The sequence below is a fragment of the Sebastes umbrosus genome, chromosome 22 (genome assembly GCF_015220745.1).
Source record: "Sebastes umbrosus isolate fSebUmb1 chromosome 22, fSebUmb1.pri, whole genome shotgun sequence".
Taxonomy (NCBI): domain Eukaryota; kingdom Metazoa; phylum Chordata; class Actinopteri; order Perciformes; family Sebastidae; genus Sebastes; species Sebastes umbrosus.
This window is the reverse complement of record NC_051290.1, coordinates 1,051,799-1,075,938: the sequence shown is the minus strand read 5'-3', so window position 1 is coordinate 1,075,938 and position 24,140 is coordinate 1,051,799. Positions and strand designations below refer to the sequence as shown.

The window sequence follows — 24,140 nt, the reverse complement described above, 5'->3', positions numbered from 1 at the left end:
TATATTATAATGTTGAGAGTCAAAGCTAACGTAGCAGACTTTGCTAGTTGACATTTATCTGCAATATTAGCAAAAATGTTATGTCCCATAAAGACATTGGAAATTGCAATATCTGTCATAAAACACAACATATTTTATATATTTTTGGTTACTGTCTACATTGTTAAGTGGCTTAGAGAAAATCATGAAATCCCCTATTTTAAAAAAATGTTTTCATATTAATATTTACATTTTTCCTTTTCTTTTTTTTTATTTAAATGAATGAATGAATTAGAAATTATAGAAATTTTAAAAAGAAAAATATACAAAGTGAACATTATTGTAACATTGCAGTTAGGACATTTAGTAAGAACCGGATGGGATATTGGGCCGATACTGACTCAAATAGCAATTTTATGCTTATATACTATATACATTATATATTGTAATTTTAATTCCCGTTTAAGTTTTGCTCAAAAGATTAAAACGGTTACATGTTAGCTGTAATTCCTGTTAATTGTGACGTTTTTTTTATCGAGTTTCTGGTGTATAGTTTATTATTTTAATAATAAATAACAATTAAATAAATGCATATCTACGTGTTTATTTGTTACATTTTATTTTACAAAATTAAGAAAGTGATGATTAAGGTCAAGCTAGACAAAAAAAAGAATGATCCTAGTCACTCCCACACAGTGAGGCATACAGCTGATTAATTAAACACTGGTATCGGATCGGTACTTGGTAACGGGACTGAAAAAGTTGGATCGGTGCATCCCTAGTAGGAACAAGTGATAAAAAACCCCAAAATACACATGTTAGAGATTCAAATCTTAACCACTTGATGTCATTTTGAAATGGTATGGTAATGGTTAAAAAAAATGTAATTCATGGAGGTTGATTTTTCAGAGTCAAAAGTGAGCGTAGTTGCAGAAACACCCTTGAACGGACCCATTCAGAACCAAGTGACAAAGTGCTGAAACACCCGTTCTCTGTGACCAGTCACACCTGCCTCCGTCGAGCCCTTTCATTCCAGCTCCGCAGGATCGAGCTCCTCCAGTACGACCCGGTTCTGTCCGACGTCCTCCAACTCGGTCAACAGTTCTCTCTGGACCGTCGGGATGGTCTTGTACACTGCGGCCGGTGCCGGGCCGACATCCACGGGCTGCAGCTTCACACGTGGGATGTCTTCAGGAGGCGTCGCGGCCTTCTTGTCCATCTGCTCCGTGTCGGCTCGAAGTGCTTGATAGCCGAGATGATCGACACTGAACGGTGATGCCAACCGGCAGGACCCATAGCACGCTCGCAGCTTTATGTCAACGTCCACCTGGGGGCGTAAAACATCACTTGTATTATTCCCCTATAAAGTTAAGGTGGTGGACTTCTTTACTATTAGAACAAACTAACCCTAACCCTAACCCCAAAGAAGTTGTAGTTTTGTTGCCTCAACCTAAAGAAGTTGTAGTTTTGTTGCCTAAACCTAAAGAAGTTGTAGGTTTGTTGCCTAAACCTAAAGAAGTTGTAGGTTTGTTGCCTTAACCTAAAGAAGTTGTAGTTTTATTGTCTAAACCTAAATAAGTTGTAGTTTTGTTGCCTCAACCTAAATAAGTTGTAGATTTATTGCCTAAACCTAAAGAAGTTGTAGTTTTGTTGCCTAAACCTAAAGAAGTTGTAGTTTTGTTGCCTCAACCTAAAGAAGAATTTTACTTCATAAAATAAACTTGAAGTATACTACTTTTTTGAGAGGGGGTACCTGCAGAGTCGGGTGATAATTCTCTACAACATATGATGTTGTTTGATCAGTTGCTAATATAAACATATTGATTATTTATTTTAAAAGCTGAAAGAGGAGTTCTTCTGAAGCTGAAAACAGCCTCCCGTCAGGTCTCACCTCTGTCCGATACAAGTCCTCCATCTGTTTCTGGACGTCGGCTCGAAGCTCCTCGAGTTGCATCGACAGCCGGGACGACCGTTTCCGTAGCGACGTGAGGTTCCTGGCCAGTCCTTCTGCGTGTTCCACGAACTTCAGCTCCGACACTGGAGACGAATACAGCGTTAATGAGGGCTGGGCCGATACACCTTTATCCCGATTCGATACTATCACGATACTTGGGTGTCGATTTGATATTATATTCGATATTATGATATTATTGTGATTTTTTTTCCATTAACTCAAAAATCAAAGAATAAAGACATTTCCCTCACAGATTAGTGGGATTTTCTTTTTAATTTATAAATGACATGTAATGTTTTATACTTCTGGTGAATATAATCCCTCAATCTTATTTCCATACGATAACGTTCCCTGCTAACTTTTTCGCACTTTTTTTTCTGATATTTTGCAGACATATTTCAGCCTTTTTGGAAATTTTGTTTGGGCCATATTTCGGACATACTTTGGCATTTTTTAGACGTTAGCATGCAGCTTTAGCCATGATGTCTAGCTGTGCTTTTCCTGTCAATGTGTGAAACCCAAAGTGTTTAAAAATTAAAATCCTTTACTGGATGTGTAGTGTTTACCACGCTGGATTTAACATGTGAAGGTGCAGGTCGTATCCACGCTGACCCTCCAACGTTTTCTATTTTCTAGTTTCGGTTCGCTGCGGTTTGTTTTGATTGACGGATACGGAACGGATATGACGTCACGTTATTCAGACTACAACAATAAAAGCGGTAACTTCCTTCTACTAGAATAAAAAAAAAACATAGCGATACATATGTGAATCGATTTTTTCTCCCCACCCCTAGCGTTAATCAGACAGTTTTACTTTACTGTGTCCAGAATACCAAAACAAACGGTCAGTCTTACTTTGTCCAGTGATGATGACTCTCCGGTTGTAGCCATAGATGCGTGTCATCTCCGTCATGGACTTCTCAGCCGCTTCATCGTACATGTTTGCCGCCTTACACACCGTCCTCAGTTTGCTCTCCACCTTGCGCTCCCTCTGCGAGATCAAAGCCTGGAGTCTGCAGCCAGAGGGGCACTTGGAAACCTTTGGAGAGGAAAACCAGGGTTTACTAGTGTATCCGAGAGAGTGGGTGCACATATAGGCGGAGAGAAAAAAAAGCGCTTGAAAGCATGGCGCTATTGTTACTAAACCTGAGGGGACGCACCCTTATTTTTTCCCTGATAAGCAACACTGTGGACAAATCTGTGTTTAAATCAACAGGAGGAGAGTTAGTAATGTTAGCTGTTAGCAGCCTGTGGGCAGCACAGTCCTGACTGGATAAATAGCGGAGCTACTAACGTTAACGGAGGTGCCATTGAGTTATTATTATGGGGCGTTAATGCTCTGCTCAGCAAAAATTACTATTGGGCGAAGGTAAATTACAACGTCATCATGAGTTTTTGGCGAGAAACTTGAATAAATCCAGTTGTTTGTAGGAGACTGTAGAGTTACTCTCCCCCAGTCTTTTAGACTTTTTAGACACTCACCTTGAACTAAAATATCCTCGACACAAACTCACCTTTGTGCTCAAGTCAAAGGTGATTGATTTTCTTTTATCTGCCATAACTTTATGTTTTCAGCTTTCAATTATTCCATGTTTTTAGTAGATTAATTCTTGATTTACTGGCAGAGCAACTTAACACTTTGTTGTAGATGGAAAATGCCCCCTTCACATATTCTGAAATTACTTTCACACGCCGAGAAAACAGAGTTATATAACTAAATGATTGTGTGTTTCTCACCCAGTCATCGTCTGAACACAGAGCGACGTCTGATGTTGCTCGACAGCGTTGCTTCCTGTGTGTCTGGGTGTGACTGGAGGGCTGTCGGCCATCTTGATTCTGCTGCGTCAGCCTCGTACAAACTGCAAACAAACAAAAACAGGACTATGGTCAGTTCACCTTCAACTTGCAAATATAAAATGTCATGTGACAGTTGTGTTGTAATAGGACAAAGATCTCATGTAAATGTCTTAGAGCTTGGAAACATTGTGATTTATTAGATTTCGAACAAAAACACCTCAAATAATTTGATTTAACAAACTCAAATTGAATCAAGCATGAATATGTTCTGGCCTAAAAGTCATTGACCTCTTACCCTTCAACTGCTTTTAATGATCTGTTCTCATCAAAATGGGATAAATCTTTCCTCTACTTGTGATTTTTATTTAATTTTATGACCTTTTTCCTCACAGGAGAAGTCGCTGTTATAACTCGAGCCCCCGAGTGGGCTCAGATTCCTCTGAAATGTGAATCAATTCATAACAAAACATTCAACCAGACAACAAAAACTAAACATACAGCTGCAGTGGAATCAATTTCATTGCATGCTTCCAAATGTACCTATGACCAAAAACACTCCAATGTAAATATGTTAAAATGTGACATAATATAAAATGATTGCAGTAACAGACTGTTTTTCCATGTTGGGACAAATTTGGTGAATCTTTACAAATGTATAAGTTTCATGAAAGATGTATTTGTATTGAAGTGGCTGCTGGATATATAATGTTGAATAATAAAAAAACAAAAATGTTATGTTAAATATGACACATAAAATACAATTGATTCTAAAGACATTTGTAGGCAAGATAATTCACAACTTACATCAAGTGTTTATTTCAATGTGATGCTTTTGAATTCTTTTTATATTTCTAATGACTGGAAAATAACTAATATTTGTTAAAATGATTAAGGTGGACCTTTATTGACAACATGATGTAAACTTCCAGCTATAATTGACCTAGAATAAGTATGTGAAGGGTCAAGTTTAAATAAAACATCTGCTGATGTGTTTGACATTTTTTTTGGCAAACTTTCAAATTTTTGTCAATGTTTTTATTATTATAATTATTTATTTATTATATATTAAATGTTTTATTATTAATTTAAAAGTTGATTTAAATGTTACAAAGTATTTCACAATAAAAAAAATAAAAGGAAGATGAGGTAATCTCTATTTTAATTCAGAGATCTGTTTTTACGCTGATGATAAAGTGCTTTTTTCTGATGATCAAAATAGCCATGTATAAAACATGAAACTTTCAATGGTACTTTACATTAAATATGATTGATAGAGACTATTCGTAGGAAGATGGCTTTTCTAATATATATTTTTTTATTTAATGTCTTGCTACTTTATAATAATATCTTTTTCACTGATATTATTTTACTATATATTATACTGAGATTTCAACCTTTTTTTTGGTGATAAGTTAGTATTTGGACTTAAATAACACCACAAAGCAGAGTAGCTGAAGTGAACATTGAATCTTTATTGATTGAGCAGAGTTCAGTACACACTTTGGGAACATCAGGTCTTGTTCCAAGAACACTGGTGAGATAAACAGGTCAATGATCCGATGCCGTTTGACTTGATTTTGAAATCTCAGAATGATTTACGAACAGATCAACAGTCTGAAGGTCTGAAACTTTGATTTTTGGCCTCAAATATTTACCTGCAGCTTCAGTGTGCCGTTACGTACCTTTACATCTTATTTCAGGCTCTTGTTTCTTTTGCCATTGTTGTTTCTTTGGGTTTAAATAAATGTGTATATTCTATATTATTTGATCACACTTTCTCCGTGTCCTATTCAAAAACAGTTTTCAGGCTGTAATTGGCCGGTTTTGGAGCATCAGCAGGATGCTTCAAATGCAGATTGGTTGGTGGCTACTTGATGTTTTTGGTGAGTGGGGTTCTGTTCGGTGAATTACGACTTGTTTAAATGTCACCTTTATTAAATGTATTTGTCAAGGACCATGCGCGAAAAACATTGATCTCAAAGTCCCTAAACGCAGTGTCTAAACTGGTGGCTATTGCCCTTTGTCTCGGTTAGCTTCAATGTACTCAAGTCATAAGTGTGCTAACAGTCACTTTCACTGCAAAATGGCTAATGAATTGTCCCAAAAAACTTAACCTGTTTTTGTCAATCTGCATTTGAAATATCTGACGGACTAAGAACTCCTCTCCACAGTTTGTGTTGTTATAAAGAAAAAACAGCCCTTAAAGTTCATCATCGCATTACACAATGACCCAAAATCCATCTAATTAAATACCTTTAAGCTCTAGCAACAAACAATAACAATTACTGTGTTCACTTCATATTTCGGTGCATAAGGCTAGCTAGAAAGCTGGCTGATGCTAACGCATGCTGTCTAGCTGAATGTGCTCGTGAAGATTTTACTCCTGATTTGGGACCTTAATCTAAACCTTCCCGATTATTTGGAAACGGGATGGTCATCGTCTCCTGTGTCTGTCAAGAACAGGCCGAGGTCGATCCCGCCCAATGTATCCCCCAACCCAGTTTTGGAATCTAAGAGACTTCCCTTGGCGCCACCAACTTGGAAGATCCCAGAAGAAGAAGAAGACGATGATGATGAAGATGTGAAGCCAGGGAAGAGGTGGTCCATCCCTCCATTGGTGAGGTGTGTCATGGTCTGGCACTCGGGTCCTCCCTCCATCACCTCCTCCGTGTGTTCCACCGGCCCGCTCTTCGACTGGACGATGGTCGTCCTGATGCTCTTGGTGCAGGTGACGCTTTTGGTGGACCTGTGGCTTGTACTGGAGTGGCCGAGGTCTCCGCCAAATAAATCACTGCCACCGCCGAGCTCAGTGATAGATGACGTAGAGGAGGAGGAGGAAGCGGAGGAAGAGGTTGATGGAGAGTAGGAAGTACCTGGTACCTTGGAGATGGTTGCTGGGGATGTTTCGGAGCCTTCCACCACTAGTACCAACTGGGCCGTCGGCACCTGAGAACGAAAAGGAAGAAGAGCTTTGATTGTGGCTCTAGAAAAGACACATTATTTCTACTTCTCCCCACGATATCTTGTGTGAATTAGGGGCTGGACAGCATCTGGGAGAGTTAGCGTGTTCTTTTGGTAACTGAATAATGAGGGAACACAAGTTATCATACCTGAAGTGGGGATGGGAGAACGACCTGGAGAAGTGGCTTGAGATAGCAGTAACGACCTAAGTTAGCGTAGTGTTTGCTAAAAGATGTGTGACTTTGACTATGTCTGCTTTGAGGAGGTTCAATTTCCCAATACTTCACAGTCGGAAGCAACAGAAACAATGAACAAAAAGAGACACTCACATCAGGGAACATGTCTTCTGTCTTCTGTCCCGCCCGGTTGCTGTCCCCGGACTTGTAGATGGAGTCCACAATGACATCCTTCATCAGCCTGCTCTTCATCACGTACATCGACCCGACAGCCTCAACGTTCCGACCCGACTGGGAGTCCAGCTGGTTGACCTGGGACAGAAAGAGACGACAGCTTCGTACCAAAACCGAAACAATGCAAAACATGATGTGTATTACAAGTTGTACTAATACTGGCTTGTGATTGTGATTCTTTTCGGCAGGTTTGAGCATAAAATTCAAAAAGTTTTATTTTGAAAGGGTACAGTGAAATGCCATTTTCACTTTCTTAGTGTGATGTTTTTCTTGTTGAAACTAGGTGGGATACGGGATGTGAAGCATGTGATCACAAAAAATGTTGAACTATTCCTTTAAATATTCTGGCTGTACAGAATTGGACTGAAACCACAGACTGTATAAAAGAAGTGGACGTAGTCACCGTGATGTCACCCATTGGTTTGTGGACTACCGTTTTAAAGCCTCGGGTTAAGCATTTTGGCCGTCGCCATCTTGGTTTTTGGCCATCACCATCTTGGATTTTTGCAACCAGAAGTGACACGAGAGGGTGGAGCTAAGTGCAACCGAACGTTGAATAAGACATTTATTTCACAAAATGTTTCTAAATAAACACTAATAATATTGATCCAAAAGATTTCTAAAATGTAGAAACGCCAACAAAATATCTCTCAACACAGTTCATTTGAACTATGTACATTTTTTTTTGTTTTTGAGATATGCAAAACAATTTTTTTTAATTTTTTTTTGTGGCATTTTTCAAGCCTTTATTTATAGGACAGTGGATAGTCTAGAAAGGGGGAGAGAGGGGGGGTGACATGCGGAAAGGGCCGGATTGTATTCGAACCCGGGCCTGCTGTGGTTAGGACACAGCCTTATGGACGCCCGCTCTACCAACTGAGCTTTCGGGGCGCCCAAGATACGCACATTTTTACGAGCAGAGCGAGTACAACGGTGTTCTGATAGCTCTGTTACGTTCCGCATGTAACATAACGTAATGACATCATCACGAACGTAAGATGTGATGGCGTGGAAGACATTAGCCTTAGCTTTCCGCTGCAAAAACAATGAATGCTCTAGCTATTGTGGTCTTTATTTTACATTGATTTAAACACGATCATGCAAACAACGATCTCCTGCAGCCATTATGGGGCACCGCGTGCTTCATCATAACGATCATGCAACACACTGTTCTTGAAATGGTCCTGGGTGTTGGGTATGTTAAGGTCCTTACCTGTTTTTCCAAAGCCACGTAGCTCTCCTGGTCCACCTGGTACTGGGTGTAGCTTTCGCAGGATCCTTTGCAGGAACGGAGCTTAATATCGATATCAATCTGACAGAGGAGACAAAGAGTTGGAAATAACATGCTTCCTGTTTAGCAAATGAGCAATGGTAGAAGAAGTATTCAGATCTTGTACTACAGTAATAGCACCAATATCACAGTGTAAAAATACTCACTTGATAAGTTTGTTAAAAGTCCTGCATTCAAAATCTTAAAGTACCAAAACTAAAAGTACTCATTATGCAGAATATACACGTGTATTATATTATTGAATTATAATTTTTGATGCATTTGTGTGTTTGTCACTTAAAGGGACTATTTGTAACTTTGTACGCGCATAAATGTAGCGGGTCGTCACACATGCGCGCTCGCATATGCGCGTTCGCGTGTACCTGCTGTACCCTCCTCCTCTGCCTGCTCGCTTTCACTCAGACAGCTCAGCTCGCTCCACCTCTAGACGTGAACGCGCGCTCACTCCACACTGCAGAAGAGTTAGTTTAGCTCTGAGAATATCTAGTGAATGTACAGGGGACGTTTGTGCAGAAATAACTGCTGCAGCTCCTCCAGACCAACAGAGGTTTCCCGTGTCTTGTGAAGTGACGGAGCTCTACAGAGATTTACGTTGTCTTCTCGTTACCGACCGGGTGCCGGTGTCTCCTCTGCTCTCTCCGGCTGCGGGCGGAGAGAGCAGAGGAGACTCGCTGCAGAGCCCCGCTGCCTCAGCCTGCACTTAGGCAGGAAAAGCCAACACTAGGATCAGATCTAAATCATGTCCATGGAGAGACCTTCGTCTGGTCAGCTAACATTACTGCCAAGCAGCTGAAATATAGAGTGATATTGTGGTTTTAGCTGACTTGTGTCGCCTCACTGTTTTGAGTGATGCTCGTTCAGGTATATTGAGAGCGAGCAAGCGCGAGCCCGACGCTGACTTTCGTTGATTTCAAGGCCACAGGTGTCGCTGTTAAGAAGCATTTCTGAAAGTTACAAATAGTCCCTTTAAATGTTGGAGCTGCTAAAGGTGGAGCTCATTTTAATTAGTGCTGCACAATGAATCAAAATTTTTTCAAAATCGCAATATGGCAGTATTTGTTAAAATCGCAATATTTGTTAAAGGCGAAATGTGCGTCAAAATACCATTCTAAATCAAATACTGTTATGTTGCAGAGATGTCCTGGCCTACACATCATATTCTACAGATTTAAGAAAACATTATTTTCATTTTTTTTCAATGAAAATAATGACGTAAAAATTATTATTCCCTCCAATATCGCAAATCATATTGCAATTGTAATATCAGTCAAAATAAATCGCAATTAGATATTTTTTTCTAAATCGTGCAGACGACTAATTGAAATCATTTGAGAAATTTCAACATTACAGTGCTTTTTATCCAGAAAAATGGCAGATCCCCCGTTCACTTGTATGTTTACAGGCCAGTCCTGACCTCCCCAATATGGCGGCGCCAATGCAGCATCTACTCTTTTTTTTTCTTTATATAACTATGGTTAGCTGTACCCCTGAGTATAAATCAATCTAAACGTGTATTTTTGTCCCGGTTGGGTCTTCGTACCTCCAGCCTCTGCATCTCGACGACCTGGTCCTTGACTCGCTCCTTCATGGCGGCTAGGAGACTCAGCTGTCGGTCGATCTTAATCTTCATGTCTGTGATTCTCTGACGCAGACTCTGGGCCAGGTCGTAGTAGGTGTTATCATGACCTGGTGGAGGAAGGGAGGATGAATAGATGGACAGAATGATATACAGACAGGCAGACTGACTGAGACTTTGATGAGAACTTGTTATTAACTTAACGTATATTTTAGTAAGAAGCTTGCTGTTTTCTGATTTGCTGTTGATTCAAACAATATAAATTAAATCATATAATTCAGTTTAATTCATCATTATTTTCCTAATTATTTATTACTTTTGATAGCCATTTCAATGCTTTTTTGAGCTTATGTACCAACATAATATGGTGCCCCATTATTATTAATATATATTGATAATAATTATCTTTAACATTTTCTAATAACTAGACTAGCTTCTACTTGCGTCCCCGACATATTGGTGCCCCGTGTGAGGCATATTATTGTTGGCAATTATTCATAATTGTGTAATATTAATCTTCAGTATAATTTTTGGTCAAAACCAAAATTTTTGATTCCACTTCTAAATTAGCCAAAAGTGTTTACATTCAACACCACTAGTCTTCCACAGGAGTAGACGTCGAGCTGTACTTATAAACAAGTACATTGTGGTGAGAATTGATTTATTCTAAGCAATTTGAGACATTTAGTTATTGACAACACTTTAAGCCTTCATAGTGTTATTTTAAGATCTTGCTATTGCTGCTAGCCATTCGAGTTAACCTACTCTGTAGAACTTGTAAGAATTTCAGTTCAGCATTCGAATACTGTTTATTCAATGAAATCTAGTCAATCTGTCTTAATTTGTTGTTAATTCAAGTGCTACTTTAATTAAGACACAGCGTGCCACTGGCCCTGTGCAACATAGAGAGCTTGTACCTGGCTGTTACTGCCTTGCATTCCAGCCTGAGTGAGTTAAATAGAGCCTGAGATAGAGCCACAGTGTGCTACCAGCCCTGTGATACAAGTTTTGTACTTAGCTGTTACTTACACGTGTTACAGCCTGAGTCAACATTACGAAAAAATCCTAAGAGTTAAAAGATTGGTGCCCCGAGGATAATTTAATATATATTAAATCATATTATTCAACATAATTAATCATTATTTAGATAATGATTAATTACTTTTGATAGCCATTCTAATGCCTTTTTGAGCTTATGTACCAACATAATTTGGTGCCTCGTTATTATTACTATACATTGATAATTTTGTAATATTAATTTTATTCATCTCTGACTACAAACATGCTGAAAACCAAACCTTTTTACTGTATTAATTTCCCTAGAAGTGTATGATTCAACTTTTCCCATAGTCGAGTGTTAAAAAAATTAACAAAAATCGCAATAAATCGTAATATCGTGATAGTATCGAATCGGGAGATAGGTGAATCGAGCCCTATCAAAGTTTAACTCTAAAACGAAGTACACACACAAAGACTAACCAGCGTCAGTGGTGAGTTTGTCCTTCAGGTAGTTGTAGGTCTGTATGGACACCTGGTCGGCGGAGCGGTGCTTGGCCTTGTTCTGGTCCAGGAGGCTGCGGATCTTCTCGATCTGCTTCAGCGCGCTGTGGTCGTATTTATCTATCAGACCCTGGATCCTGCAGCCCGACGGGCATTTAGAGCCCTGAAGGAGGACGGGAGAGACGGAGATGAGGGATGGTTCATGGGAGAAAGACGAGCTTTGGCTTGTTACTTAGTTTATGCTTCAAGTAGGATTCAAGGTACAGCTTAAAAGAAAAAAGATTATAATTTGTGTTTTCGGCTGCTGATAAGAGCAAGAAAGAAATCATGAGAATAAAACTTGGGCTCCAGACAAACAACTGATGGGATGAAGTGATAGGAACAAGCTGTACCCATTGGTCGTCTGTGCAGAAAGGCCACTCCTTCTGAGTGTCACATTTTTCAGATCTGGTGCCTTGTTCCACCGGACGGGCTCCTCTGGGGTCCTGGAGACAGAAAGAGACGGAGAGTTTACGTCTCCTAAATAAGTTCAGACGTCTTTTATTTGATATAAATATCATTTAAACACCATTATATTTCGTATATATATAAATAATGTTCATGTTCTTTTTTGTTTCTTTTTTTGGAGGGTGGCTTAACCTATCTATGATTACGTCTGTTAAAATGAATCTCACGAGTTAGCTACAGATGCTAAACTCTAGTTATATAATAATATAATAACAAAAATTATAATTATATTATAATATAGTAAGACCCAGGTTGAAAAGAACGGCTTGTATGTATTAAATCATTGCAGAAATAAAGAAATGAATGTAATAAAGAATGGATACATTTAAACATTATTTATTTAATAAATAATACAAATATACAAATAATAATAATATATACAATAAAACAATTTAAACAAAACTAAAATAAATAAATTAACTTAAAAGTTAATAAAACATATAAATAAATAAAAGGGAAAATTAAATTGAAGAGTAGATAAGTAGGGGAATTCATACAAAAGTAAATATAATGTATGAAGCAGATTTAAACAGAAATTACAATTTAGGATACATTTAATGACATTAATTTATTTATTGAGTCATTTACTCATCTATGTTTGATTTTTTACAGATTCCGTCCTCCATAAAAACAAATCAAGTTTTAAAATACAATTCTAAAACATAAAAATAATTACTATAAGAGCTTTAAAAATTACATGTAAAAAATGTTTTCGTGAATAAAGGTCTCATCATTTCAACAAGACGTGTCTGATTTCTGTCAGTTTGTAAACTGTTTTACTGTATTAAAACTGTCATCATGATGTGATGCGACTCACCAGAGTTGAAGCCACAGTAATCAAACTGAGACAGACGAGTAAGTTGAGTCGCTCCATCTTTGTTGCTGTTGTCCTCCGCTCTGTGTGAAGACTGAATGCTTCTCTAGCGCTGCCGCCGGGTCATTTGAAGCCTTCTGGTTCAGTCTGACGAACCTGTGACTCATCAGGAAACGTCTGTCAGGTCAGATCAGAGTTCAGTAACCTCGGATGTCAACACCGATTAATGTTTGTTGTACTGTGTGTCTTTGCTCAGTTACTACAGGACTTACTGGTATTTGATCCAGTATATTTTCTCAAAGCAAACAGTGACAAACATTGTACATTTGTACATTTGTACATTTTCTGTGGTGGACCTTTATTGACAACATGATGTAAACTTCCAGCCATAATTGACTTGGAATAAGTATGTGAAGGGTCAAACTTCAGTTAAACATTTGGTGACGTGTTTGATGTGGGGTTTATTTCCATAGTCAAGCAAATCTGGTGATTTTTGACTAAATTAAAAGCTGAATATGTCAAATTAAAAGTTGATTTATATGTCACAAAGTGTTTCCCAATAAAAGAAATAAAAGCAATATGAGGTAATCTCTATAATTAACTCAGATCACTTTGAAGAGATTCGTTTTTACGCTGATGATAAAGTGTTTTTTTCTGATGATCACAAAAGCCACATTTTATTTTTCATTGTATAAAACATGAAACTTTCAATGGCACTATGCATTAATTATGATTGATAGTCGGAGACCAATTTGTAGGATGATGATTTCTTAATATTTTTTTTTGTATTTTAATGCCTTGTTACATTATAAAAATATTCATTTCATTGGTATGTTGGAAAAGATTTCAACCTTTTTTTTTTTGGTGATTTGTTATTTGGACTTAAATGACACCACAAAGCAGAGTAGCTGAAGTGAACATTGAATCTTTATTGATTGAGCAGAGTTCAGTACACACTTTGGGAGCATCAGGTCTCGTTCCAGGAGCACTGGTGAGATAAACAGGTCAATGACATTTACACAAAGTGCAAACATCCCACGCTGTTTGACATGATTTTGAAATCTCAGAATGAAGAAACTTTGATTTTTGGCCTCAAATATTTACCTGCAGCTTCAGTGTTGCGTTACATCTTTACGTCTTATTTCAGGCTCTTGTTTCTTTGGGTTTAAATAAATGTGTATATTCTATTTTATTTGATCACATTTTCTCCATGATCTATTAAAAAGCAGCTGGTCGGATAAACATCCTAACAGTTTTCAGGCTGTAATTGGCCGGTTTATACGTCACCCACACGACTCCGTTTTCAATCTCATATGGCGTGTTTTTCTCCGGGTCGTACGTGCCTTTATAATAAATCCCATTCAAGTTAGCCGACTGGCAGTTGTTGTACCACCACCCGCCTCCGTACATCTCCGCGCAACTCTCCTCCCACTTGTCGTTGTCTTTATCGAAGGTGCTAAATTTCATCCCGTTGTGGGACAGGTAAGACGCCATGTCAGAGTTGGGCATCACCAGAGCGTCCCCGGCCACCCCGATGTACCCAGACACGTGCAGCGGGTACCCCTCCTCCTCCGTCCCAACCCTGACTGTGTACTCAGCACTGGCTACGCCCCCTTCCCAATCCTCCAGCTCCACCTTCAGCATGGTCTCGCCCTGGTTACTCAACAGGTGGAGGTTCTGGTTGCCCAGCCAGTACTCCCCCTTGCCCTTTGCGTCTATCGAGCCGAACCCGTTACGGTATTCTGCCCAGGTGCAGTTGAAGCTGAGCGCGCCGCTCTCTCTTTGCTGGACTAACAACCACCCGCCCATTAGCCCCTCCTGCTGGCAGTAAACGTCCACTACCTGTGTGGAGTCCGTGCCGCCGGGTTTGATCTTAAACAGGCCGTTCGTTTCCCCGTTCAGGTGGTTCTGGTGGGCTGCGACACAATCTGCGAACAGAGAGGGGCACACCGCAGACCGCGAGTTAGTTTGGCTGGCTGAAACTTACTGCAGGGATAAGGACGGTCACTTTCCCTGCAAAATGGCTAATGCTGTCATTTCATATTTTTGGTGCATAAGGGTAACTAGCATGCTGGCTGATGCATGCTGTCTAGCTGATTGTGCAGATTTGACTCCACGTCTGATATTTTGGTACCTTTTCCTATATAGTCGGCGTGCCGCTCAGTACGCGCGGTCTTCACACTTCTGGCCTGGAAATCAGGAAAGTCATCCTCTCCTGCGTCCGTCAGGAACCGGCCGAGGTCGAGCCCGAAGTCAACGCTAAATGGATCCTCAAACCCAGCTTTGGAATCGAAGAGGCTTCCCTTGGTGCCACCGGTGTGGACGGTCTTTGTCCCAGAAGAAGAAGAAGACGATGATGATGATGAGGATGTGAAGCCAGGGAAGAGAGGGCCCATCCCTCCCTTGGTGAGGTCTGTCATGGTCTGGCACTCGGGGCCTCCCTCCATCACCTCCTCCGTCTGTTCCACCGGCCCGCTCTTCGTTTGGACGACGGTCGTCCTGATGCTCTTGGTGCAGGTAACGCTTTTGGTGGACGCGTGGCTTGTACTGGAACCTCCGCCGTTACCAAAGATATCACCGTCGCCTCCGAGCTCAGTGATGGATTTAGATGACGTAGAGGAGGAGGAGGAAGAGGTTGATGAGGATGTAGATGGAGAGTAGGAAGTACCTGGGACCTTGGAGATGGTTGCTGGGGATGTTTCGGAGCCTTCATCCTCGAGTACCAACTGGACCGTCGGCACCTGAGAACGAAAAGGAAGAAGAGCTTTGAGTGTGGCTCTAGACTATAGATTTCTACTTCTCCCCACGACATCTTGTATGAATTAAGGGCTGGACGTCCAGTTATTTCTTTCACTGAACCAGCATCTGCAAGTCTTTTTGTTAAATAAATGATGTTGGAACACAAGTTGTCATACCTGAAGTGGGGATGGGAGGACAACCTGGAGAAGTGGCTTGAGATTAGCAGTAACAGACTAAGTTAGTGTAGCGTTTGCTAATAAAATATAGACCGCCCCCCCTTCCCTCGGTGGTAGAAGGCGGATATATGATCCCGTTTAAGGTGTGACCGCTTGTGTTTCCCACTTGATTTATTTCCTAAACCTCTGGAAGAGTAGACGCCTGTAGCATACCGCTAACCCTTGCAGACATCGTTTTTTAAAGATTTTGAACCCAAACCAACAAAAAGAGACACTCACATCAGAGAACATGTCTTCTGTCTGCTGTCCCGCCCTGCTACCGTCCCCGTCCCCGGACTTGTAGATGGAGTCCACGACGGCATCCTTCATCAGCCTGCTCTTCATCACGTACATCGTCCCGACAGCCTCAATGTTCCGACCCGACTGGGAGTCCAGCTGGTTGACCTGGGACAGAAAGAGACGACAGCTTCAGACCAAAACCAAAACAATGCAAAACAGGATTTTTGGAACAAGTTGTATTAAAACTGAGTGAGACTTTTGGATGATGTTGCCGTGGGATACGGGATGTGAAGCATCCTTAAATGGTCCTGGGTGTGGGGTATGTTAAGGTCCTTACCTGCTTCTCCAGAGCCACGTAGCTCTCCTGCTCCACCTGGTACTGGCTGTAGCTTTCACAGGATCCTTTGCAGGAACGGAGCTTAATATCGATATCAATCTGACAGAGGAGACAAAAAGTTGGAAATAAAATGCTTCCTGTTTAGCAAACGAGCAGTAATTAAGTAAACAATATCCAGGTACGATGGCGGATGCTTGTCCTATTAGCTATGACGTTACGTCACTGCTGTTTGGGATCTAACCTACAGTACTCCACGTAGATTATAAACGCTTCAATATTAAAACAAATCGGTTGAGAAATGTAAACGTTATAGTACTATCTATCCAGAAACACAGCAGCTCCATGTTCACTTGTATGTTTACAGGCCAGTCCTGACCTCCCCAATAAGGCCGCACCTACTTTTATATACCTATGGTTAGCTGTACTCCTCAGTATAGATCAATGTATTTCTGTATTTTTGTCCCGGTTGGGTCTTCGTACCTCCAGCCTCTGCATCTCGACGACCTGGTCCTTGACTCGCTCCTTCAGGGCGGCCAGAGCACTCAGCTGTCGGTCGATCTTAATCTTCATGTCTGTGATTCTCTGACGCAGACTCTGGGCCAGGTCGTAGTAGGTGTTATCATGACCTGGTGGAGGAAAGGAGGATGAATAGATGGACAGAATGATACACAGACTTTGATGAGAACTTGATAATAAATGAACATATATTTTAGCCTGGCACAGATCGATCCAAACTCCATTCAGAAAACAAGCATTTTAAAAGTTGTTTGCTTGTCGTCATGGTAACAGACCTGACATAGCATGAGTTCAGACTTTTTTTTTTTTTTTTATTATTTTTTTTTTGGGGGCATTTTCCATTTTTATGACAGGACAGTGGATAGAGTCTTGAAAGGGGGGAGAGAGAGAGTGGATGCGGAAAGGGCCACAGGCCGGATTCGAACCCGGGCCGCCGCGGTCAGGACCAAGCCTTAATACATGGACGCCCGCTCTACCAACTGAGCTAACCCAGGCGCCCTGAGTTCAGACTTTTTACAAATCCGCATTATTATGTAGTTATTTCAGCATCATTTTGATCCGTTTATTGATATTAAATCACACTACAGTCTGTTTATTTTTGGGTTCATACCGCAGTAGCGACGTGTGTCTTGCTAGATACAGTCCCAGTGCGATGACACCGTATGTGAATACAGCTCGCCGCCGGGTGACGTTATGAACCCAGACACGACGGCGTTTGGTTTTCTGACATATCTGGGACTTCACCAACATGTAGAAAGCAGCAGCAGTGGTTATTTCTTCCATGGTTGATGGAGGAAAGACGTGGATAAAGTCGAAGTATCTAAACACTAACCAGCATCGACGGTGAGTTTGTCCTTCAGGTAGTCGTAGGTCTGTTTGGACACCTGGTCGGCGGAGCGGTGCTTGGCCTTGTTCTGGTCCAGGAGGCTGCGGATCTTCTCGATCTGCTTCAGCGCGCCGTGGTCGTATTTATCTATCAGACCCTGGATCCTGCAGCCCGACGGGCATTTAGAGCCCTGAAGGAGGACGGGAGAGGGGTTCATTAGATTTTCCAAGTGTTATGTCGGGAAGAACGCTAAATAACTATACGAAGTTAGGAAAAACTTTTGCATGCAGTATAAATGTGTTATTGTATCCTATTCTAAAATGGTCTGTTTGAATATTTCTGCATACTGGGAGTCCCTAAACAGACATTTCATTGACCTCACTGTATAAAATGACCTGTGGTGACCTCTAGGATAATCACAGCCTCATGAAACTTTACAGCCACAAACTAGAGACCTAGAGCATTCAGAGGATGGATGGATCAAACTAGAGACCTAGAGCATTCAGAGGATGGATGGATCAGACTAGAGACCTAGAGCATTCAGAGGATGGATGGATCAGACTAGAGACCTAGAGCATTCAGAGGATGGATGGATCAGACTAGAGACCTAGAGCATTCAGAGGATGATGTACATTAAAATAATGTCTGAAAAAAGACTGAAAAATGACAGAAAAATTTCCGGAAAAAAATTCCAAAAACATTTCCAAAGAATTTCAGAAAAAATGCTGAAAAATGTCTGAAAAAAGGTGGAAGTAAAGGGGGTTTCTCAGCAGCTTACAAAACAGAAGCGCTCACCATCCAATCACCGAAAAATGTTGCAGAAATCTCCAAAATATCAAAAGGTTTTTGATCCCAAATCACAGCATGTCTTTTTCTCTGGTGTTCCTCAAGGTCTTGGTGTCTTAATGTGGTATTCCGGAGGGATTATTGATCATTTTATAAATTCTCTAGTGTTAAAAAAACTGGTTAAATTTAGCACCAAATCTGTGTAACAAATGGTATCAAACCCAAAAACTGCTGCAACAACTTATGAGACATAACAGAGCATGGGGATGACCATCAGACACTTCTATCATAATGTTCTAAACCCTTATACACTTTTACAATTGATTTTAATTCACTAATAGATTGTTATTTCTGGTTCAGGTTCTCAGCTTTCAGATGATGTACACCACTTCTATGTGACATCTACTGTTGACCTGCTATCTCCCCCTAAAGACCCCCTGGACCCCTCTAAAAAAGACTAGAACGGGTCAATGAAAAAGAGGGTTGGAGTGGAAAAGGTTAACTCACTCACAACGTCTCATACTGGATTAAAACATCTGCATCTTAAGGTACATCTTAAAATAAAAAAATCTAATCATTTCCAGCTGCTGATAAGAAAGAAATCATGAGGATGAAATTTGAGCTCCAGAAAAGCAACTGATTGGATGAAGTGATAAATCAGGAACAAGCTGTACCCATTGGTCGTCTGTGCAGAAAGGCCACTCCTTCACTGTGTCACACTTATCAGATCTGGTGCCTTGCTGCACCGGACGGGCTCCTCTGGGATCCTGGAGACAGACCCACAATGAAAAATAAGTACAGGTGCAGATCATATGAATAGCTGGAGATTTTACATGCTAGAAAATGCATTAATATATGTATATAATGTATTTAAACACCATTATATGTAATATGTACATAAATACATCTGTTGAAATTGAATAATACGAGTCAGCTGCAGCTGCTAGACTGTAACTATAGAATAATACAATAACAAAAAAAAATTATATTATGATTATAATAAAGTAAGACGAAGGTTGAATTATGTATGTATTAAATTAAATTAGCTCTTGTGCCACAGAGAAAAGGAAAATGACTTAATCAAATGAACTTTGTTTTGAAAACTACATTATTTATTAACATATTATTATCATTATTATTATTATTGCAGAACTAAAATAAATAAATAAATTTGATAACTTACTAATACTAATTTAACTGCTAAATAAATATATAAATAACACAAATATACAAATAATAACCAATAAATACAATAAAATAATTTAATTAAATTTAAAATAAATCAATAAAGGAGAAAATTAAATTGAAGAGTAATAAATACGACAATTAATACAAAGGTAAATAAATAAAAAAGCAAATTAAAATAGAAATTTCAATTTCACATTTGATCAATTAATTAATTAATTAATTAATTAATTGATTAATTAATTAATTAATTAAGCACATTTAATGGCATATTAATTTATTTAACGGGTCATTTATTTATTTATTATTTTGGCAAGCTCCGTTCTCCATAAAAACAACTAAACGGGGCAAAAAACAATTAAAGTAAAATTCTAAAACATAAAAAAGAATTACAATAACAGCTTTAAAAATTATTTGTAAAAGAATACTGATTTCTGTCGGTTTGAAAAAATGTTTTATTGTATTAAAACTGTCACCATGATGTGATGCGACTCACCAGAGTTGAAGCCACAGTAATCAAACTGAGACAGACGAGTAAGTTGAGTCGCTCCATCTTTGTTGCTGTCGTCCTCCGCTCTGTGTGAAGACTGAATGCTTCTCTAGCGCTGCCGCCGGGTCGTTTGAAGCCTCATGGTTCAGTCCGATGAACCTGTGACTCATCAGGAAACGTCTGTCAGTTCAGATCAGATCAGAGTTCAGCGACCTCCGATGTCAACACCGATCGATGTTTGTTGTACTATGTGGGTCTTTGCTCGGTTACTACAGGACTTGTGATCAGTGTTCAGAGACGTGTGCAGGCAGGCAGGCGGGCGATCCCGGCTGTTGGGGCTGCAGCTAGTTACACGGTGGTCGGGCACACACCGATTACATCACGTACCCACCGCCGCCACCGTCGTTTTGCTTTTATTTTTACAGAAATAAACCCCTTACGCTCATTTTGGCTTATCAGCACCGTCTTATCAATAGGTAGTCGGACGACAGACGCCACAAACAGAAAGTGAACGCATCTCAGAGCAGCAGGAGTCAGATTTCTGTCACACGGATGGTAACAAGAGGTTAACGTTGCGCTGTTGTAAAGTGGTATCGGAGCCGTTTTGAGAGTACGAGTACATGAGCACAGTATCGGACCCGATACCGGTATTGGTGCATCCCTAGTGTAACCGGTGGGAAAATGTCCTCACCGTCACATCCCTAGTTGCAGCTGATGCAGTAGAGGATCAATCACACGTTGCGTTAACAATCAAAGAACGCTCGTGGTGAGACAGTCATTTTTCTAGATCTGGGCACAAAAAGGATTGATTGCAGGTGTCGTTTGACTGGAGAAGTTTCGATACTGGGTTGTTTCGGTCGAGTATGAAGAAGAGCTGGTGCTCGAAACGTCACTAAGATGTGCCAATGAACTGCACTTAAAAAGGAGCTACAGTGTGCGGACCTTCTTCTACTACGGTTTTGGATGTGCGCGACCACCTTACATTGTTTTGAGTACTGACACCCAGCCCTCAGCCCCAAGGACACTCTGCCATGTGAGTTCAGCTCCAAAGTGTCTAATGTTTCTTGTTGTGTGTTAACCGATGACTTGTGAGGTGCTGTTGGAGCCTGAAGCCTCTCCGACAGTGTTCACACTCAAACGGCTTCTCGCCTGTGTGAATGCGTATGTGTTTGGTGAGGTTGCTCTTGTGGTTGAATCGCTTCCCGCACTCTTTACAGCCGTAGGGTTTTTCCCCCGAATGGATCATCTGGTGCGTTTTCAAGCTCACGGCCTGGGTAAAGCGCTTGTCGCACTGGGAGCAGCGGTGCGGTTTCTCCGCCACCGCCGCCTCGCTGCACTCGTGACCGGCCAGCTCCATGAGCCCACACAGGGAGCAGCGTGGCGGTTTCTCCTCGTGAGCGGACCGGTGTGTTTTCAGGGCCGACTGATTGGCGTATCCTTTCCCGCACTTGTCGCAAGTGTACGGCGTCTCCCCCGTGTGGCTGCGCTCGTGGACGATCAGGTGCTGCAGGAGTCGGCAGCCTTTGCCGCAGAATGAGCAGCGGTAGGGTTTCTCCCCGGTGTGTATCATCTGGTGCTTCTTCAGATTGCTCCGGACGCTGAAGGCCTTGGGGCACAGGGAGCACTTGAAGGGTTTCTCTCCCGAGTGGGTGAACTGGTGGGCCGCCAGCGAGGCCGGGATCCTGAACCGCTTTGGACACAACTTGCACTGGTACGGCTTCTCGCCCGTGTGAACCCGTTGGTGCTGCTTCAGTTTTGTCAGCTGCTTGAAGCTTTTCAAGCAGTGGCTGCAGCCGTGCGGCCGCTCCTCGGAGTGGCTGAGCATGTGTGTTTTGAGGTCTCCCTTCCTGGCGCAGTTCTTGCCACATTGCTCGCATGTGAACGGTTTCTCCCCCGTGTGGGTCAGCCGGTGCTGCTTCAGAGAGCCCTCCCTCCCAAACTGCTTCCCGCACACCTCGCAGCGGTAACATTTCTCTCCCTTGTGTGTGAGGAGGTGCTGCCGGAGGGTGCGCAACATGTAGAAGGTCTTACTGCACTGCTTGCAGGCGTGACATCTCTGTCGCGGAGCCGCTTCTGAAACTTCTTTACCGTCGTGATTTTCGCTGCGCGCATGCAGCTTTAAGTGCCGTTTGGTCCGGAAAGTCAGGCTGCATTCGTTGCACGAATACGTCTCCTGCTGCGCTGCCTGTTCTGACGACGCCGGCAGGCTCGGCGTGCCTCTGGTCGCGTTGCAGCTGTGCCCCTGGTGTCTGGTGAGGTTGCTCCGCTTTGCGAAGGATTTCCCGCAATCCTCACAGCGGTGAGGTCGGGGTTTGGATGCACCTTCCTGCTGGTTCTTCTCCGCTTTGTTTTCATTGGGCGAGTCAAAAGAAAGAAAGAAAGAAAGAAAGAAAGAAAGAAAGGAAGAAATACACAGTCACTATTTCTGTTCAGGAAATGACAGGAATTGACAGGAATTTCCTAACAGGGATAAATAAAGCTGTATTGTATTTTAGATAAACTCATCTTCCAATATATAATTCTGTATAATTAACAGTATTCAAAATAGAGCTTGATTAATCGATTGAAAAGAAATTAAGTTGCATTTTCTTTTGAAGTAAAAGTCCCTAATAAAACCAGCATACATTTTAAACTTTACAGAAAGGTTTACCTCCACCTCCCGGCTCAGAAGCTTCTTCATCCTCACCGCCTGCATCACAGAGCGTAGCTGTTTTATGGGATAGTTCATAGTTCTGTATGAGCCACGTCTCGCCGTCTGAGCCGCCGCCGTCGTCCTCCCAGTCGGGGTCTTTGTCATCACAATCAAACTCCTCGTCTTCTTCTTTATATAAATTGATCTCTGCTCCGTCGTCAGCGTCACACCAGTCCGGGTCCCGGTTCATCTGCTGAGGATTCTCAAAGCGGTCGCCTGCCTTCGACTGCTCGTCGTCGTCGTCCTCCTCCTCCTTTACCTCGACCCGGACCCCGGCGTGACTCCGTTCTGCTGCCGCGTGGACCGCCTGCCCGCTCAGTCCTGGAGATTTCACGCAGTCCACCAAGCAGACAGACGGCGCCATCAGAGCGAGGGCCGAGAAGTCGTCTGAGGACACACACATTCATTCGCTGAGGCGGTTTCAAAGAGCAGGAAGTTATATGAAATGGATGCACCATGTGGCCAAATGTCTGCCACTCAGGATTCAGGAGAGTCTGGCTCGTCTTTCCCCGATACCAAGCGTGAGTTTGACCGCTGGGATCATTTGCATCACATGCAGAGGAGGGGCTTTCCTCCATGGATACCAACAACGTTTCATCTACCAAAATAAACATTATTTCTACTTTGTACATGTTGTGGAAGTCTCAGATACGTCATAAAACCAAACACCGTTGTGTCTGGGTTCATAACATCAACCGCCGACGGCGCTCTGAATTTCACCAAGCTGTATTCACCATATCTAGCACGTCGCTGAACCCAAAATAAACAGTTTGTGCTTTGATTTAATTGCAATAAACGGATCAAAATGAAGCCAAAATAACTAAATAATGATGTTTATTTGTAAAAAAGTCTGAATTCATGCTTTGTCAGATCTTTCCACAACACAACAAGTAGACAACTTTTAAAATGCTTGTTTTCTGAATGGAGTTTGGATGGATCAGTGCCAGGCTATGCAGCCGCTCCATCAACACTCGACATAAAGTCATCTAGAGACGTTGTTGTTTCTACTGAGACAGTCTGAGTTGTTTGGTCTATAAAATGGTGTTAAATGTCACTCAGTGTTTCCCAAAGCCCAAGATGACGTTCTCAGATGACTTATTTTGTCCACAACTAAAATATATTCAGTTTACTGTCATAGAGGAGTAAAGAAACCACAAAACATTCACATTTAAGGAGCTGGAATCAGAGAATTTTGATTTTTTTTTTTTCTTATAAAATATACTCAAACTGATTAATCGATTATCAGAAGAGTTGACATTGATCAGCAGGCTCCTTTTTAAGCATCAACATTCATGAGGTGCTTTGCATAGACCACTTATAGGGCT

The 24,140-nt window shown here is 41.3% G+C and overlaps 4 protein-coding genes across 5 annotated transcripts in view; all 4 read right to left on the bottom strand.

Annotated features, from left to right (window-relative positions):
* Positions 1–675: 675 nt before the first annotated feature.
* LOC119481793 (fibrinogen alpha chain) lies at positions 676–4,796 on the bottom strand. Its single transcript, XM_037759031.1, has 4 exons — positions 3,671–4,796; positions 2,789–2,972; positions 1,871–2,016; positions 676–1,306 (listed from the first exon to the last, which is right to left on the bottom strand). Exons 2-4 carry the CDS (start codon positions 2,871–2,873, stop codon positions 1,007–1,009), a joined length of 531 nt encoding a protein of 176 aa, XP_037614959.1. The 5' UTR covers positions 2,874–2,972; positions 3,671–4,796; the 3' UTR covers positions 676–1,006.
* A 386-nt stretch (positions 4,797–5,182) lies between these two features.
* On the bottom strand, positions 5,183–12,948 carry LOC119481768 (fibrinogen alpha chain-like). The gene is made up of 7 exons (XM_037758976.1): positions 12,793–12,948; positions 11,861–11,953; positions 11,448–11,631; positions 9,933–10,078; positions 8,315–8,413; positions 7,021–7,179; positions 5,183–6,676 (listed from the first exon to the last, which is right to left on the bottom strand). Exons 1-7 carry the CDS (start codon positions 12,847–12,849, stop codon positions 6,146–6,148), a joined length of 1,269 nt encoding a protein of 422 aa, XP_037614904.1. The 5' UTR covers positions 12,850–12,948; the 3' UTR covers positions 5,183–6,145.
* A 750-nt stretch (positions 12,949–13,698) lies between these two features.
* LOC119481753 (fibrinogen alpha chain-like) lies at positions 13,699–20,345 on the bottom strand. Of its 2 annotated transcripts, none has more exons than XM_037758938.1 (8): positions 20,130–20,345; positions 19,123–19,215; positions 17,669–17,852; positions 16,801–16,946; positions 16,321–16,419; positions 15,984–16,148; positions 14,924–15,530; positions 13,699–14,717 (listed from the first exon to the last, which is right to left on the bottom strand). In XM_037758938.1, the coding sequence occupies exons 1-8, from the start codon at positions 20,184–20,186 to the stop codon at positions 14,008–14,010; spliced, it is 2,061 nt and encodes a 686-aa protein (XP_037614866.1). In that variant the 5' UTR covers positions 20,187–20,345; the 3' UTR covers positions 13,699–14,007. The 2 variants fall into 2 exon arrangements, with proteins under 2 accessions (XP_037614866.1, XP_037614867.1); XM_037758939.1 differs by having other exon boundaries at positions 20,110–20,243.
* A 204-nt stretch (positions 20,346–20,549) lies between these two features.
* Positions 20,550–24,140, bottom strand: part of LOC119481759 (gastrula zinc finger protein XlCGF57.1-like) — a 6,255-nt gene continuing 2,664 nt past the window's right edge. Inside the window, exons 3-4 of the mRNA XM_037758952.1 lie at positions 22,774–23,202; positions 20,550–22,466 (exon numbers count right to left, since the gene is read on the bottom strand). Of these exons, the coding sequence (XP_037614880.1) occupies positions 21,178–22,466; positions 22,774–23,179 (1,695 nt within the window). The 5' untranslated portion in view covers positions 23,180–23,202 and the 3' untranslated portion in view covers positions 20,550–21,177. The remainder of the gene's footprint in view (positions 22,467–22,773; positions 23,203–24,140) is intronic.